General features: G+C 35.4%; 2 protein-coding genes across 5 annotated transcripts in view; both read right to left on the bottom strand.

Annotated features, from left to right (window-relative positions):
* LOC101737722 (mucin-2) overlaps nucleotides 1-17,477 on the bottom strand; it is a 92,987-nt gene extending 75,510 nt beyond the window's left edge. For both annotated transcript variants that reach the window (XR_009973795.1, XM_012689936.4), the window contains exon 1: nucleotides 16,860-17,477. Coding sequence is in view for 1 of the 2 variants with exons in the window: in XM_012689936.4 (XP_012545390.1) it covers nucleotides 16,860-17,148 (289 nt within the window). In the remaining variant the exon portion in view is untranslated. The remainder of the gene's footprint in view (nucleotides 1-16,859) is intronic.
* LOC119628869 (uncharacterized) lies at nucleotides 1,011-4,035 on the bottom strand. 3 transcript variants are annotated; one of them, XM_038012731.2, is made up of 2 exons: nucleotides 3,729-4,035; nucleotides 1,011-3,231 (listed from the first exon to the last, which is right to left on the bottom strand). In XM_038012731.2, exon 2 carries the CDS (start codon nucleotides 3,220-3,222, stop codon nucleotides 2,050-2,052), a length of 1,173 nt encoding a protein of 390 aa, XP_037868659.1. In that variant the 5' UTR covers nucleotides 3,223-3,231; nucleotides 3,729-4,035; the 3' UTR covers nucleotides 1,011-2,049. The 3 variants fall into 3 exon arrangements, with proteins under 3 accessions (XP_037868659.1, XP_037868661.1, XP_062526035.1); XM_038012733.2 differs by having other exon boundaries at nucleotides 1,011-3,225; XM_062670051.1 differs by having other exon boundaries at nucleotides 1,011-3,178.

Raw genomic sequence — 17,477 nt, 5'->3', positions numbered from 1 at the left:
TTTCCATTGTTCAAAACCTCGAGATAATAGAATCGAACAATATCGAGTCATGCTACGTGTAAGACTCCACTTCCAACAGTCAGGAAATAATACACAGATTGCAGTAGTTTACTTAATTCTGTATTGCTTTATTTGAAACTCCACTTTTACAATCTTTAGACATCTGCTCACTACCGAATACACTGATTTCTCCTTTCGTTTCTCAGACTACCGCCTTTTTTATTATCTCACAACCCCACCACTGGCATTGCTACCACCAACAGTGTTGCTATTTGGCAATACAAAAATTGCCTTAACTTTAACATGACCAATTTTATTTTAATTATTTTACAACAAACCTTACACTCGACCGTCCTGACACCATGTATGTCCCCATACATGACCCAGGTGGTAACCTTACATTAGGCCAATATTAGTCGTCAGCGTAACAGCGTTAACAGTAAATTACAAAAAAAAAAAGAGGCACTTAACATTTTTTCATTTAAGTGAAACAAAATACTCCTTAAAAGTTATACATATCAAAATTTCTTCGAAACAGACAGTAAATTCTCAGTTGTAAACTGCCATAACAAGCCAATTTTTAGTTGTGTTACTGCCATGACAAGTCAATTCTCAATTATGAAACTGCCATGACAAGTCAATTCTCAATTATGAAACTGCCATGACAAGTCAATTCTCAGTTATGAAAATGCCATGACAAGTCAATTCTCAGTTATGAAAATGCCATGACAAGTCAATTCTCAATTATGAAACTGCCATGCCAAGTCAATTCTCAGTTATGAAACTGCCATGACAAGTCAATTCTCAGTTATGAAACTGCCATGACAAGTCAATTCTCAGTTATGAAAATGCCATGACAAGTCAATTCTCAGTTATGAAAATGCCATGACAAGTCAATTCTCAATTATGAAACTGCCATGCCAAGTCAATTCTCAGTTATGAAACTGCCATGACAAGTCAATTCTCAGTTATGAAACTGCCATGACAAGTCAATTCTCAGTTAATGTGTGCCTTGAACCAATCAATTCTCAAGGACTTTATGAAATACACAAGCTGAACCAATCAATTCTCAGCTGTAGTATTTCCTGTCTCGCCTTGAACCAATCAATTCTCAAGGACTTTATGAAATACACAAGCTGAACCAATCAATTCTCAGCTGTAGTATTTCCTGTCTCGCCCTGAACATCAATTCTCAGCTATAGTATTTTCTGTCTTGCCTTGAACCAATCAATTCTCAAGGACTTTCTGGTCGAGGTGCGAACCGATCAATTCTCGCTCCTGACCTGTAAACAAAGAAAGAATAATTCGGTAGCGTAAGTGCTTCATCAATTCAGTTATATATGTGTATCATTTAATCATCCATTTATTGTTATTAAATTGACAAATTAATTGACAATAATATTACATAGTTGACATTAAATAATGTAATTGACAAAAATTATTAAACACTTAGAATTATTCACGGTCAGTAGTAAAGATTTACTTCCCACTGATCCACCAAGTTTAAGTGACGCGACATGTATCCAGGGCTTTATTAAATCGAATATAGCATTTTATGCTTCATTCCCATTCCCTCAAACCCAGGGAGACGGACTGACTGACTGAACGAACCTGATTTATAATTAGATAACTCAAAATATTCTTTAGATAATCTACTTAAGATCTTAACTATGTCAGCTGCTCAAGACTTGCTACATATTTTCTCTCAAGGGATTTATCATATTCCTTATATAAATCTGAGTGGGACAGTTCAGAATTCATGCTTAAAAACCGTTAAGTAGTTGAATTTTTCATAATAATGATATGCGATTGTTCTGTAATGTTTGATTGATTAACGAAGAATTACATCAGATTGTCACCTAGCCTACAGAACACTAGCACGTACGTCATCAAATTTCGAGATGAAAAGGTATACTCTCCGAGGACTATATTAACTTATAACCAGAGCCTTTCATGGGGAATATTGTCTTGAATGTTCTCTATTTTATGTGTGATACGACTCGAAGAAAATGTCGTTAAGATAAGTTTTCGGTTAATTTTGCACTAGAGCTAGTTATTTTTAGAGACCACCAAACCGATTGAGGAACCCTCTTCCTGATTAAAACAGGTTTCCGTTTTATGTCCTATCTTACCACATTTGTTACATTTATCTAGCGGCTTTGGGCACTGTAAATACGGATGCCCCTGCTGTTTGCAGTTAAAACAATAAATACCTTGACCGGAATTCTTTTTAGAATTTGATTCAGTGTCAGAGGCATTTTTATTTCTCAAATGCGATTGATCATTAATCAATTGATCTGTGTCCCAACTCATTAAAAACTGTAAAAGATTTTCTGGAAGAGAACAGCGCAAAGCTAAGGCACTAGACTTCATAGTCCTGTCACTAATTCCGTGAATTATGCAGTCGACAGCGCGCTTACCAGAAATACCACATAGGTTTAACAGAGACAGTTTTTCATAATAGTATTGCTCTATAGGTTCATTAAGCTTGCTTTTTCGTCTCAACATGTCTTCTAAGCACTGGCCATAATTTAGTTCGTGAGGAAACGCGTTTATTAATTTATCTTGCCACTCTTGCCACGTATACAAGATCGTATCTAGACTCTCGAACCACAACTTGGCCAATCCTTGAAGTTTTTGTAGTGAAAAGTGTATAGTAGTCCTATCGTCCCAACCATAAACCGACGCGCATTCATTAACCTTTTTCAGCCACACGTCTATTCGCTGATTTTTAACAGAAGGGTCAAAATTTGGAAGAATATTCTTGTGATCTATATTTTTATTAATCATCGGTGTGTTCTGCGGTAACGGTTGAGATTCGGGACCGTGCTTAATAGACTGTATTATTTTGACAACATCATTAGTAGAAAAGGAAGGACTACGTGACCTGATATGTGTGGCACGACGTTCATGGTTGACTTTTGCATGCCGCGCATCGTCACTCCGGCGCACCTCTGTAGCTGCACGAAGAGAGGTCGCAAGTGGCCTCTCGGCTGAAGGACGCCGTGTACTTCTCTCGCGTCGCCGTACCATCTCCCGCTCTTGCTGCAGTTCCTGTTCTAGTCGCTGGATAAGTTCTTGGTACAGTTCCAGCTCCCGGGCCCGGCTGCACGTGCGAGAGCTACGGCTGCGAGTACGAGATCGGTTGGGACCCGCTTCGCCTCGGCTTCCTTTACGGCTGCGCGAGGGTGTCATCAAATGATGTGTGCCTTCTCTATTCATGTTCTGGAACTTGCAGACGTTGCAAAATGTTATTCTAAATTGAACGTGAATTGAACCTATAATAATATAATATGAGAGATCAATTGTTTGTCTATAAATTCTTAGTCATCGCACCCATATCAAAATTATTTCACCTACCCCAAACGAAAATATCAATGAAAAGCATAGGCAGCGTTTTATCGACGGATCCACCATGCGAGTGGAACAGCGAGCAAAAATTAGTGGAATGATAACTATATAAAGTTCGTAACCAGTTATTAAATTCGTGGTTGAAGCTCAACAAACATTTGAACGTTAAGTTAAATTGAAACACGTGACATAACCATAACATTAGATACATTTTAGTTCTCAGTTATTATGAATTAAAATAGTGGCTAGATACAGCAGAAGATGCTATCCCGTGCTAAGCTTTGAAGCTACCTCCGTACTCAGCGCGGTTCTAATTCATTTTTTTTTCGAATCAAATAATTACGTCAAATTAACAAGAAACTCAAAAATGTACTTACGTGAGGCGACCGCACTTCTGAGATGTAAGACTCCACTTCCAACAGTCAGGAAATAATACACAGATTGCAGTAGTTTACTTAATTCTGTATTGCTTTATTTGAAACTCCACTTTTACAATCTTTAGACATCTGCTCACTACCGAATACACTGATTTCTCCTTTCGTTTCTCAGACTACCGCCTTTTTTATTATCTCACAACCCCACCACTGGCATTGCTACCACCAACAGTGTTGCTATTTGGCAATACAAAAATTGCCTTAACTTTAACATGACCAATTTTATTTTAATTATTTTACAACAAACCTTACATACGTAACAAATTCGGTCGATTCGGTACCAATCGAAAATTTAATTCGATTTGTCTGATCTTGTCGATTCGAGATAGAAACACTATCGTTATGTTCTGGATGAGCGTGCACTTAATTCAAAACTAAGTTTACATTTAGTTGTAGATTTTATCGATGCTGTACTTAATGTGTTCGGACAAACTAAGGCAATATTACATGAGTTTTCAAAAAGCATCCGCTTGCAATATAAATGAACCGATCGAACTGGAGACTATAATATGGATGAGTCCAAGCCTGTTTTGCCCATATTGGCTCGAACTCAAAGGAGAATGTGGTACGTGCAGTTGCGGACACATCGGTAATGCTAATGAGCGCGCAACGGTGCCGATAAGGTTAACATGATTGATTTCAGATCGAAATCGCCACGCGACTGTTTTGTAGATTTTACGAAATTGTCTAATTACTTTTTTCTTTTGATATACCTCACTTTGAGACACGAGGCGTAAGTCTCAACAGAATAATGTGCCACCCTTCAAGCCGGAATGCATTAGCATAGCGCGGGAGAACGGTGGTACCTGGGCAGGCTCACAAAATTCCCTACCACCAGTAATAACGCAAATAAATATTTTTTATAGGTTTATCTTTATTACACAATATTATTCCTTCATCGTGAAAGTCATTCGCGGCCATGTGTTTAGTACGTTTATTTCATTAGAAAAGTGGGTTCTGCTTGCGATATTTGAACACTGATATTGTCGCATCGCTCGATATGAGTACACTAGGCATCCTTATCCTTTAGGCCAAAACGACTTCAGGAAAACTATTCTATAAGCGGAATTAATGTAATGAAACGGAATAGCCGTTGCTAACTTTAAGGTTCTCAGTTACAGACTCATTATTGCATCTCATAAACGACATGATCTGGCACCTATAGGATATTACAGCGAGAGAAATTAATTCAACCATAATATCGTCTATACTGACTTCCTGGTGGGATTGTGTCAGATTCCCACGTCCTATTACGTCAGCTGTTCGGTTCGTAACGGACCATTAATATAAGAAATGTAGCTTTGGATTGAGAAAACAAGATTTAAAGGCACATGTCAAGTGTGTTGTTTTAACTGAGCTATGTTCGACTTCACGAAGATTTGTGTGTACACAATGACATTTATCTCGTGGCAGACAAGGTCAAGAACAGAATTTCGAAACAAAAGTAATCGTCTGAGCTGTTACCCGAACGGTTAAAATGTGAATTGCGTTGTACAGCCGATAATGCAAACATTGCACTGAAAATATTAAATACTAGCTGACCCGGCAGACTTCGTAGTGCCTCAAACGATAAATAAAAGACCTAAACTTTTGTATAAAGTAAACTTGAAGCAAACAAAAGAAATCCGTCCGACGGAGGACACATCAAAGGAAAAAACCTTGGTTTTTCCTTTAGACAGATACATATCGGAATTCCGAGCATTTTCATTTTAAACCTTCTCTGGACTTCCACGAATAATTCAAGACCAAAATTAGCCATATCGGTCTAGCCGTTCTCGAGTTTTAGCGAGAATAACGAACAGCAATTCATTTTTATACTATAGATATGTCCTTCTAAAAACAAACTATCGATTCCAGCTACAATACTCCGATAATATGTACATAAAATCTGTCATCTAACTGCAATTCAAATAGGTACGTGTTGAAGAAACCGCATAAATGTTGGTTTATTTCACGGCACGTGTTTGTTCCTCGTGTCACATTCACGCAATTACAGAGCTTTCTAGGAGCAATTAGCAATTTATTATTTCGAGCACGTGACTTTAAACCCAATTGGTAGTTCTCCAAAACGTTTATTATTAATGGGAATAATTATAAAGTCAATTTGTAGAGGTATTCTCGGATTGATTTACGGTAGACAGCGGCTTGGCTCTGCCCCTGGCATTGCTGAAGTCCATGGGCGACGGTAACCACTCACCATCAGGTGGGCAGTATGCTCGTCTGCCTACATGGGCAATAAAAAAATATATTTTACGTACGTAAATTATGTGAGCACGACGTAGAATGGAGTACGAAACAAATTCATTTATTATATACAGAACTGACAAGAGGAAGAATGCAACAACTAACGGTAATACCTTTCAAAGGGCAGGACAGGAAGCAGTTAATTTAAAGCTCTAAGTTAAAAAAAAACCTAGGTGTGTTAGGTCTTTTATTTGCATTGAAGGTTATAAAAGCCAACAATTTTTGGAGCGTTCCTGTATATCGCGAACAATCGACCTGGGTCGGTAATGCATCACACGCTGCGCGTGCACAACAGTCTATTGTGCCCAAAAGTATTCAGAATAATACCGGCTTTCCCTCTTTTGTTCGTATAAAAAATGTTGACGTTCTATAAAGACAATGGAACACAATTCCTCGTGATCATATTATGCTAAATTAAATTCTGATTTTCATAAACACGTAGTGCTTATGCCGAATGCTGAATTTTATTTTAAGTTAGGTTTGTATAAATTTCATGAGTGCAATCAGTGAATCATGATTAAATCATACCGTTGTTTATCAAAGGAAACATTTTTTGGCCATTGGATTTTTTTTTTTTTAGTTTAGTAAATATTTGCTTGTTGAATAAATTATACTTGATTTGCCTTGTATTAACAGTTTGCTATTGAGATATTCTTTCTGGTTTAATGTCCTAATAAAGATTCCATGTTGATTTTGCTGTTTGATTGGATAATGTTGGACAAATTTTTCTAGATGTATTTTTTCAAGCAAAACTTTTTTTTCATTGCTTCAATATGTGGAAGAGTTCAAGTGTTGTTTGTGGTTATCGGAGCTTATAGAAATCAAAAAGGTAAATGCCGCCGTCCACCTTAAGACATGCATTCTGAGTCTCAGGCTTAAAGAAACGCACCGCTGCTTCGCGGCAGCAATAATCAGGGTGGTCAGGATCAGTAATTACGCAAATTATAATTTTTGCGGGTTTGATTTTTATTTACCCTATATTAATCCTTCATCGTGGATGGTAAACATTTTTTAAGTACATATTTCATTACAAAAATCGGCTGTGGGATTCGAAAACCGGCACATTCGCATCGCTTCATACGAATCCATCCTTTAGACTACGACGACTTCAAAAACTGTAAAACAATCACTCGACAATCATGTTAAAATCGAGGGTACCATTTTAGTGATATTGATTCATAGAAATAACACATCCTTCTTACATAGCGTTGTGGTTTGGAGTCGAACAAAGGGCAGGACTTCCGATCAGCTGTCATGGCGCCCCTCAATTTTACCGGCTTCATCTAATATTAACTACAGTAACATTATTATTCAAAAAAGACGAGTAAAACTCCTCTTCTGTGACATGTGAATTAAGTGTGCATTCTACATCGATGAGAAATACATATTTGCTGAATCTAGAAATAAATCAAAACTAAGAATATTTGTTTTTGAAAGTTACCGGTACATCGATTTGTCTTTCTTACAAAACTTGCAGATGAATAGAGTATCGTATCGTAGAGTTCGTAGATTAGACTTGCGAAATGTGTCGTACCCTTGTCAATATTAACGACGTAAAAGGAGAAATAAATGATGGCTTATCGTTATCTTGTGGTCTGTGGTTACAAGTGAACATAAAAGTTCTTAAAGTATTTAAATTACAAAATTCCAGAGAGTTAGTTGTGATTTCATTAGATTACATTTGGTTTGTACATTCTCATAGAATGCTAAATTTTATTAGAAAGGAAAAGTTATGTAAGTAAGGTTTTAATTCTTTAATCTCCCTTGGATATTGGTAAACAATATACCCAATTGTGAGCTCGCACGGGTGGGTATATCCCCCATTTTGCTTACTTCTGTCCAGGACAAAGAGTATAACAGTAATTACAATACTTCTCATTTCATATTGTAATTTTCGTCTATGTGCTTCTGCAGCTATTTAATAGGAGTACAAGAACTGAAGGAGCGAAAGTAGATGACAACAAATACTGCATCAATTGTTGATATAATTTTATTATTAGCCGAAACCAGATCTGTACAAACAGGCTGCAATTAATTAGATTCTTTACGTAGGTAATGCACTTGGCAAAGATAACATCACTCGCAGAACATCTCAATAAAAGCGTTGTTTGTTACTCACGGCTCAAAAGTTTATTTACCTTGAGTTAGACTTCGATGAGATGTAAGCTGTTGTGTTGTAATACACCATGAACTTGTCTGGCACCGGTTGTCAAAGACAGCGTGCATGTATAATTAGCGTGGGTTTCTAAAGTTCATTGTCACAGCCTGGCTGCGTCTACTTAATTAAGATTTCAAATGAAATATAATTGTTTTCCTATTCTTGAGCGAAGAATTATTGCCTTATACTTAATATGTATGCAAGTTGAATATATTATGAACGAACGTTACTGCTGAGAGTTTCAATACGAGTCTTGAGTGCCTTTTTTTTTGATTTGTCGTCAATTGAACTCCTTGACCGTGAGGGTGTATTATAATTATAATCATAAAGATACCCATGTATTCTATGCAACTATAAGGCGGTTCAAATTCTCCCTTGATCCCTTGTTATGGTCCGATAATATATATCTAACGACCAAAATAATTATATGTCACTAGAAGTAGGAAATAATTTGATAATGCCACATGGATAACTAGCACCATGTAATAATCCTTTCTGGCTTGAAAAATGGGATGACCCGTTCATGTCTCAAGAGCCAGATGGGCGGTGAGTCCGGGTACCTAAAATTTTCTGTTATCTGATAAACGAGTTAATATTGAGTGTTGTTGTGAAAATATCAAAAGATGTATTCCGTTTCATTATTTCTTATCGCTGTCATATTGCACAATATATACGTGAGAACTACATATATCGACTCGCTTTTGAAAACTTCGGCTCAATTTGAGCATCAACGCCAATACACGTTAATATAATTTTATTTACTACTAATTCGAATATATGTTTTCTTTGAGATTAAAAATTTTTTGGTTTTTTACATTCGGTTGGAAGCATTTCCAGCATTAAAATACATACTTTAATGGCAATAAATCGTACGAATATCTAATAATTTCAGTGGCCAATGAAAACAAAAACAAGAGACCACATTTAATACGAATGCTCCACTACCTGGGGCACATCTTTCTAAGAAATGCTTAACAAAAAATTCAGCTTCCCTGTTTGTTCAAAGTTCCCACAATGAAGTCGGACTGAAGGGGCGTACATCTCAAGTGAGCTTTTTGTATTCCGTACAACTCAAGGAGTGAGATAAGAATATTATGCAATCAATGATGTCACACAAAAATGTTCCATTAGGTTTGACCTTTACGGTTGACTTTATTATATTAGACAATGTGCGTACTTATGTTATAATCTATATATTAATACGTGAAGCAAAAACTGTGTATCCCTTTTTACGAAAATTGCGCGGACGGAGGAGTATGAAATTTTCCACACTTATAGAGAATATAGAGAAGAAGTGCACAATGTTAATTTTTTTTTTTAAAAATAATGCATAAAAATACATTAAATCAATAAAGAAAACGCTACACACACTACATACCATGTATTTGACGCACACACGCATGCATACTATTTATTGTCAAACTTTTGTTCTTGACGTCTGTTCTCAAATTGAGAATATATTAAATATTGTTTGTCTTTGTTAATATTTTTATAGTGTAGTCTTGGCGAAATTTGTGATTATAGAATTATAAAATACAATCATAATAGTGTACAAACTTATTCCAATTAATTATAGTCGAATTTCGACGACTGCGGGACCTCTAGTATAATATAATTTTACGTATTTTTTTGTATTAAGAACCCGATATTTTGTACCCTATCGAAGGTTTTAATTTACGTGATTTAAGTATAAGGTATAAAGCCGTTAGTTTTAAGCCGCGGTTCAGATTACTCGATGAAGACTTGCTTAATACGCAGCGACCGGAGTCATTCAATAGCCTGCAAAATAATACCGGTGGTGCAAGGAAAGTATTGGGAATGAAAGTTGACACCGAATCTGTGGCGTTAGATATATAATAATGTCTACGTACCTACTTATACGTACATTAAAGGGATTCTAATTCCGAGCTGCTCCAATAGGTGATTTTTTTTTATTGCTTAGATGTGTGGACGAGCTCACAGCCCACCTGGTGTTAAGTGGTTACTGGAGTCCATAGACATCTACAACGTAAATGCGCCACACACCTTGAGATATAGTTCTAAGGTCTCAGTATAGTCACAACGGCTGCCCCACCCTTCAAACCGAAACGCATTACTGCTTCACGGCAGAAATAGGCGGGGCGGTGGTACCTACCCGTGCGGACTCACAAGAGGTCCTACCACCAGTAAATTCTAATTCATTTAAAAATTACTTTTAATGGGTTGAATTCTGAGGTTGAAATAAAATCGATCACTTTCTTTTATAATATAGTTCGTTCGAATTTTACAGATCCGGGGCCTTTACAAGGCGAATCGTAAACTCTCCGTGTTACTGTTTCCAGTGTATTAGAATTTCACTAGCGTTGGACTTGGATCGATGACGTCATTGATTGCACTAAAACGATCACAGTTTATAATAATCAAGGAGCGGTCTTTTGAATATTTAAAATTTTGTGTAACTATACTTGAGACCTTAGAACTTATATCTCAAGGTGGGTGGCGCATTTGCTTTGTAGATGTCTATGGGCTCCAGTAACTTAACAACAGGTGTCGTCCACTCACCTAAGCAATAAGAAAAAAAAAAACTAGATTTGTATATTGCACCGAATCTATAGATAGTATTAGAGTAGTAAAATATGCGCGGATATCAAAATCAGATCAAGGCATGACATATTAAACATGTGTGTTCGCAGATTTTACAATCACAAGCTCCCCACATAAATCTACCCTCGATGAGTAGTGCATCTGTTTTCGCATGTCAGATAATGATGAGACTTGTTCAGTTGGAGTGCCCGTATGAACTAACAAGACGTTGATTATGATAGACAGTTCAGTTATTTTCAAAGACAGACTTGAAGTACCGTAATGTAACCGTGAATAACAAAAGTCGATTATACCATAAAGTTCAGAAACTAGGCCGGCAAATCGGACCGAACTTTCATTCTCAAGACAGATGATATTTCGACAATCAAGGTTGTTTTTAATAGAAAATTGAAATATTTAAATATCAACTATAGGTCCGTCTGGTGTAGTGGTAAGTGACATGGTCACTACACTAGGGGGTCGCGGGTTCGAATCCCGCCAAGGGAAGATATTTGTATGATAAATATAAATGTCTTTTCCAGGGTTATGGATGTATATTAAATTATTGTATGTGTATAATAAAAATCTTACATTTATTTTCCGATATCTGGTACCTGTAACACAAGTTCTTTACGAACTTATCACTGGACCAGTTAACGTGGCGTGATTGTTAGTAAAATATTTATTTATTTAACTATATACCTCAGTTTTAGGTAATTGACTTGTTTAAAGTGATTACCGCTTTATACTTACACTTAAAATATGAATCATTCTTCAGAGCAATAAAATTCTATCTGAGTAACGATCTGTTTTATAAGCCGATATAAAATATAATACATACATATAATTGCTCGGTAAGTTTGTAATGATCAGATAATCTTCGCTGCCTATTTAATGATAAAATCTCGTCCGGAATAGAAAGTAATTTAAGTATTGGAAAACGCTGTTTTAAGCGATTCTCCATTTTAGTATCTAATTATTGCGTTTAACTCGATTATCGCATTTAAACGAATTATTTTCTATGTGTGAGTTATGAGTGTTTTTTTTTATTGCTTAGATGGATGAACGAGCTCACAGCCCACCTGATGTTAAGTGGTTACTGGAGCCCATAGACATCTACTACGTAAATGCGCCACCCGCCTCGAGATATAAGTTCTAAAGTCTCAGTATAGTTACAACGGCTACCCCGCCCTTCGAACCGAAACGCATTACTGCTTCACGGCGGAAATAGGTAGGGTGTATATAGGTAACTATTTAGTTTTATGGTGAAGTGAAAGTCTTCTTTGAATAACGAGAAAACGCACAGATTATGAACCAGCAAACAATCAAATCAAAATTAGATTGTAGTATATTCTTATCTAACACCTGGGATCCTGTTATCGCGAAGATAAAATCTCACGTCAAACAAACTGTCAAATCCAAAAGATACTATTAGGTACATCTTTATGTGTGCATAGAAAGGTAATAGTCGTTAAACATTAAATAAAATTAGACGGTAGTCACAATATTCGGATGTCAAAGAATAAGTCTTTATAAGTCTGTGACCACGAAAACTGTACAACTTATTCAAATCATCGGAAATAATAAAACAAAAAGAAATTTAACAGATGAATTGAATCGTAAAAATCGTAAGTCTGTAATTTTATTTTATTCAAGTACGCAGCCTAAGTCTTCGCCTTTAAGTATTGAGAAAAAACAAGGTTTCTTCCAATTTTACTACCATTATAGCGGCTTATTCTCGGATATAAAATGGTCTAGGTATGGCAATAAGATATCTCAGATATTGGTCTTAGTTATTATAGATGAAAGACATATAAAGTATAGGCAATATTTAAAAAAACCTACTTATTTTAGTTAGAACGAAAACCGGATGTTGTTGAAGTCAGTACTTGAACAAGCTCTATGCTTTATTCTTAAAGAAAACGCGCCAACAAATGTCATGTCACGAATAACATAACACAATGTTTTAAGTCATAAAAGTCTTAAATCTAGTGGCATTCTATACTCTCTTATAAGTAAGATTTATTATTAGGTTTAATGTAATCTGACGTTGGGATTGTATGTATCTGGTTTGTTAACTCGTATCTTGTTATCTGAGATGCGGGCCACGGAAACACTATAATTTCCACTCATTTAAAATAACTCATGTGATTTATATTGACAACGCCACGATATATTAACAGAGTATCTCACGTATTATTAAAACGTAAAGGCATTTATGGTGATTCAAATGTTAAACATGAAACATTTCGGATAAAGTCAGGGACATATTGAAGACTACCTTGAAATCAGATTCAACAAAACCGTCAGTCAGTCTCACTTGAATATCATTGACTTCTCACGAGTAATTATAATTTAAAAGAGTCGAATAAGGTCTCGTATTGCGCAATGGAGGTTGTTTCATTTAATAGGTAGTAACGGATTGATTTATGGAACAACTAAATCGAGCATGGGAAAATAATCGTAATCTTTCGAGTTCATTGCTTGGAAACTGTGATATTTGATCGCTGCAGATGCAATGCGCTCACAGTTACTACATATAAACCTGCATGCTGTTACATCATATTTCACGTCTCTCTCCGCTCGCTTCGAGATATTTCATATTATAAGACTATAATTAATAGGAATGTATCTAAGAGACGGTCTCGAATTCGTTCGCTAATTCTCAATTTGATACTTGTGACACACTAATTTTCAACTAACAAAGAATAGTGATAAGAATTTTATCGGACAACGAACTCGGGAACAATTGCGTAAATGAATACTGGCTGTACAATTCACCTGGTTTGCGTAATGTAAATGTTTAACTTTGTTCGTTTTTAGGGTTCTGTAGCCATGTAGCAAAAAGCAGAATAGTAAGAATTTTGTCTAACATTCTAAACATTTTACTTGTGACTAGGTATTACTAGGCACGTGACGGTAGGAGTAGAAAAATGAAATGCAAAAATGATTTCTTGATGAACTACTTCTGTTTGAAGTGATTTGAGTAAGAGTTACATTATACACCCAAAGTCAATAACTTTGTTCATTTATATTTAAAGTCGGCCAAAAAGGGGAACGTTTATATATGTTTTTAAATGGTCAAGATGAAAATTAAGCTATTAATTAATAAATTATTTAACAAAACATTGTTTGAACAATATAATAATATGCTCTATGTAATTTTGGAGATTTGAGATGTGTTTTGTCACACGCTTTATAGGATATGAGCGAATAATACAATTTTAAATTTAAGAAGAATAAACCTAAGCCGCGCAAATTTACTTTCTTAAAATAAAAATAAAACAAATATAATTGGAATATTTACAAATATATTTACAGTTAAGCTCATTGATTTGTTACCCTGTCAGTTTATGAACATTTTAAATATACATACATAAATTCTAGAAGAACTACATTCAGAAATGTAGTTCCAAACAAGCGAGCAGATATTTTGGAAAATGTACGAGCAATTAGTATGTATAATAGGAATAGGTATACCTACATACATATACATACTGTATACGTGTTGTGCAGTCATTGTTTTTGTATGCTTAAAAATATAATTATTCAAAGTGACGTATTTTTCAAACTAATAGCTTTGTTGTTTACCTGCTTTTTTACTATTACTGTTCAGGCGATAGTTTTTCAATTGAATTGTAATTTTGAATTTTAATATCAACAGTATTTAAAATCAGTACTAATGATCTTATTTCGTTTGTTTTCTTGTTCAAGCGTTTTAATTCTTTCTTTCGTAGCAAAGTTGACTGTTCGGAATAATAAAAAAGATAGGTATCGGTATTGTGAATAGTTATTTTAAAGCCTTTGTTGGATTCAGTAAGTTATCTGATCAAACGTTAATAAATATGTATCAAGATAGCGTAGTTATTTTTGAAACTATTGTTAAGATCGAAGAGTCGCGTATCTTAGATATGGGTATAAAGTGGTCCAGCCGTACTAATAAGAACAAATTAAAAACTGCTGGGTTTTTCCGTTTCTACGTCAGAACCAGCGATTCGTGTAATGTAATCAAGTACCAAATAGCGAAAATTAAATCTATATATATAAAAATGAATTGCTGTTCGTTAGTCTCGCTAAAACTCGAGAACGGCTGGACCGATTTGGCTAATTTTGGTCTTGAATTATTTGTGGAAGTCCAGAGAAGGTTTAAAAGGTAGATAAATATGAAAATACTCGGAATTAAATAAAAAAAATACAATTTTGTTTTTCCTTTTAAGTGTGCTCCGTCGGACGGATTCCTTTTGTTTAAGTTTATTTTATACAAAAGTTTAGGTCTTTTATTTATCGGTTGAGGCACTACGAAGGCTGCCGGGTCAGCTAGTAAGTGAATATAACTAGAATTACAGAACGTTCAAGAATGTTCATAGCGAGTGGGTTTATGAATAGCGTGTGTTCTGTAAATAAAAATAAAAAAAAACGAATCGCAGTATTCAAGTGTTAAATACTTGAGCGGTCGGAATCACAAGCCGGCGCTTGATCACTGGATGGTTCGAAATTATCTCGAAACGTTTTTATGGTTCGCATTGGAATCCGGGAGGTGTTTTTTTTTTTCTATCACGGGCCGTTCGAACTCCAAAACAGGTTTTAGATAGAGCTCGGTAATGCATTACAATGCGTCATGCGTTTTTTGTAAGAGCGGCAGATTCAACTTCTCTGAGGTACATAGTAATGGAATGATAATAAGTTGTAATTCAAGGTTTATTTAAAAAAAAAATAGATTGGTAGACAAGTGGTCGTCAGAGTCCAGGCGCGAATCATAAATGAAAGATGCATGAAAAATGAGATCTAAGTTTCGAATTTAGTAATTTTCCTCCCTTAAACTTGCGCTCAGAATGAAACTGGATCTTGGTACCGACCTGAGCAGACACAATAAATTCTACCAATTATTTACAATAAAGAGTTCCGTTTCATTTCTATTTCGAAAAGCCGCCGTAAAATTGTTGTAAGACTTTTCGAGAATATTCTAACTTTAATCTATACAATATTTTACGTTATACCAATTTGTAACTGTATAACATTATTTTATACTTTTATATATATTTAATTATTAAATACTCGTGGAATAATGTGGATGCTTTTGTTTGTTTACTAATGCAATCACATAGAATGCATTCTTATTTTAAATTCTGAATCCTAATAATAATAACATCACGACTTCAGGATACAATCTCTTTACAAAACATATTATGTCAAATGCAGAAATAAACATAATTTCTTTCTAAAATTATAATTATTATGATTTACCTACGTCCTTGAAGTTAGTTACCTGTTATTATATCGTAATTCGCATCGTACTAGATTCTTGATCTAATTCGATATAACAATGATTAATGTGTTATTGGCAATGGTTATCTCAGAGCGAATAAATTTGCCTAACTTTATTCAGAGAACCGGCAATCAGGTTTATGTCTTCATTAAACGAGACCTTTTTGGGTTATCAGTAATATTCCAAATTTTGGATATAAACCTAAATATTTTAAGATACGTACTTTGATACGTACTTTACTTATTTTGATGTTTGTTCTGGTATATAATACCTACTAATTGTAGGAAGAACTATTCAAGAGTTTTTCTAGTAATAGATGGGGGAAGCAGCTACCAGATATAAGTTAATGGTAACCAGTGATGGTTGATATTAACTATCTATAATTATCACCTTAATACTGTATTAATACCTTATTATTAATGACGGAAAAAATTGATGGAGCTCTTGAAAATATTTGGTACATTCAAGAGTTTTTATAAGCTTCTAGTAGTAGATGAGGGAAGCAGCTGCCAGACATTGTTAATGGTAACCGGTGATGGTTGATATTAACTAGGTATCTATCATTATCACCATAATACCTTATTATTAATGACGGAAACATTTGATGGATCTCTTGAAAATATTTGGTACAATGTCGTAGTTTAAGTCTGTTTGGCTACTTACGATTGTCGCTGTCCACTTCATACCAGTTGGGATTTAAGCTCGTCTGCCCACCTACTATTGTAATAGTAATTTGCCGCCTTTCTAAGCGGAATATATGTGATGTCGTAAGAAACTGGTGATTTACGCTGATGGCTGATTTAAATTCGACTCAAGATTGTAATACGTAAGGTTTAGTACTTACGGACTGGCACTTTCTTCGGGTCAAAGTTAATGACCACTTCGTTGATTTTTTCGATCTTCGTCTGTGCCGCCTTAGACCGTATTGTTATCTCTTGCAGCTGCTCTGTTAGCTCGCTGAATATATCCTCGGCAAGAAGCACGAGCGAGGCGAGCTGTCTGAGCGCATTCGTCAAAGTGCAGTTAGTTACAGCTTGTAATTCTTCATCGGCAATTTTTGGCTTTCCATTTTCGTCTCGCAAACTTGTCCGTGACAAATACTTAGGTTCGACCGCACGTGGCACGAAAGGCATCTCGATATTAGTTCCGAAATATTCATTCACCCATTCCCGCACTGCGAATTAAATGTAATTCCCACATCCATTCAACACATTATCACAAAAAACGTCAGGTAACCGCCACTTTGAATTAACCGACATCCTGACCGGTGAACTTTCACTAAAACCCTTGTTTTTGCTAAGACATGCAGTTCAGGTTACGTATTAGTTGATGAGAAAATATTTTAACTCAGATAATAAGTTCAGAAAAGTTTCAAAGAAACTTCTTGTTTACGAAATCCCGCCATTATCATAGCAACACGCACCACACTCCCTACTCAATGCTGTCTGCAGAATGAATGGAA

Source organism: Bombyx mori, chromosome 9 (assembly GCF_030269925.1).
Source record: "Bombyx mori chromosome 9, ASM3026992v2".
NCBI lineage: Eukaryota > Metazoa > Arthropoda > Insecta > Lepidoptera > Bombycidae > Bombyx > Bombyx mori.
Note: the sequence above shows the minus strand (reverse complement) of the source record. Positions and strands in the feature narration are given on the sequence as shown.

Bases quoted from the DNA above. Each gene is read 5' to 3' on its own strand.
- LOC119628869 (XM_038012731.2), bottom strand. From the start codon at position 3,222: ATGAATAGAGAAGGCACACATCATTTGATGACACCCTCGCGCAGCCGT.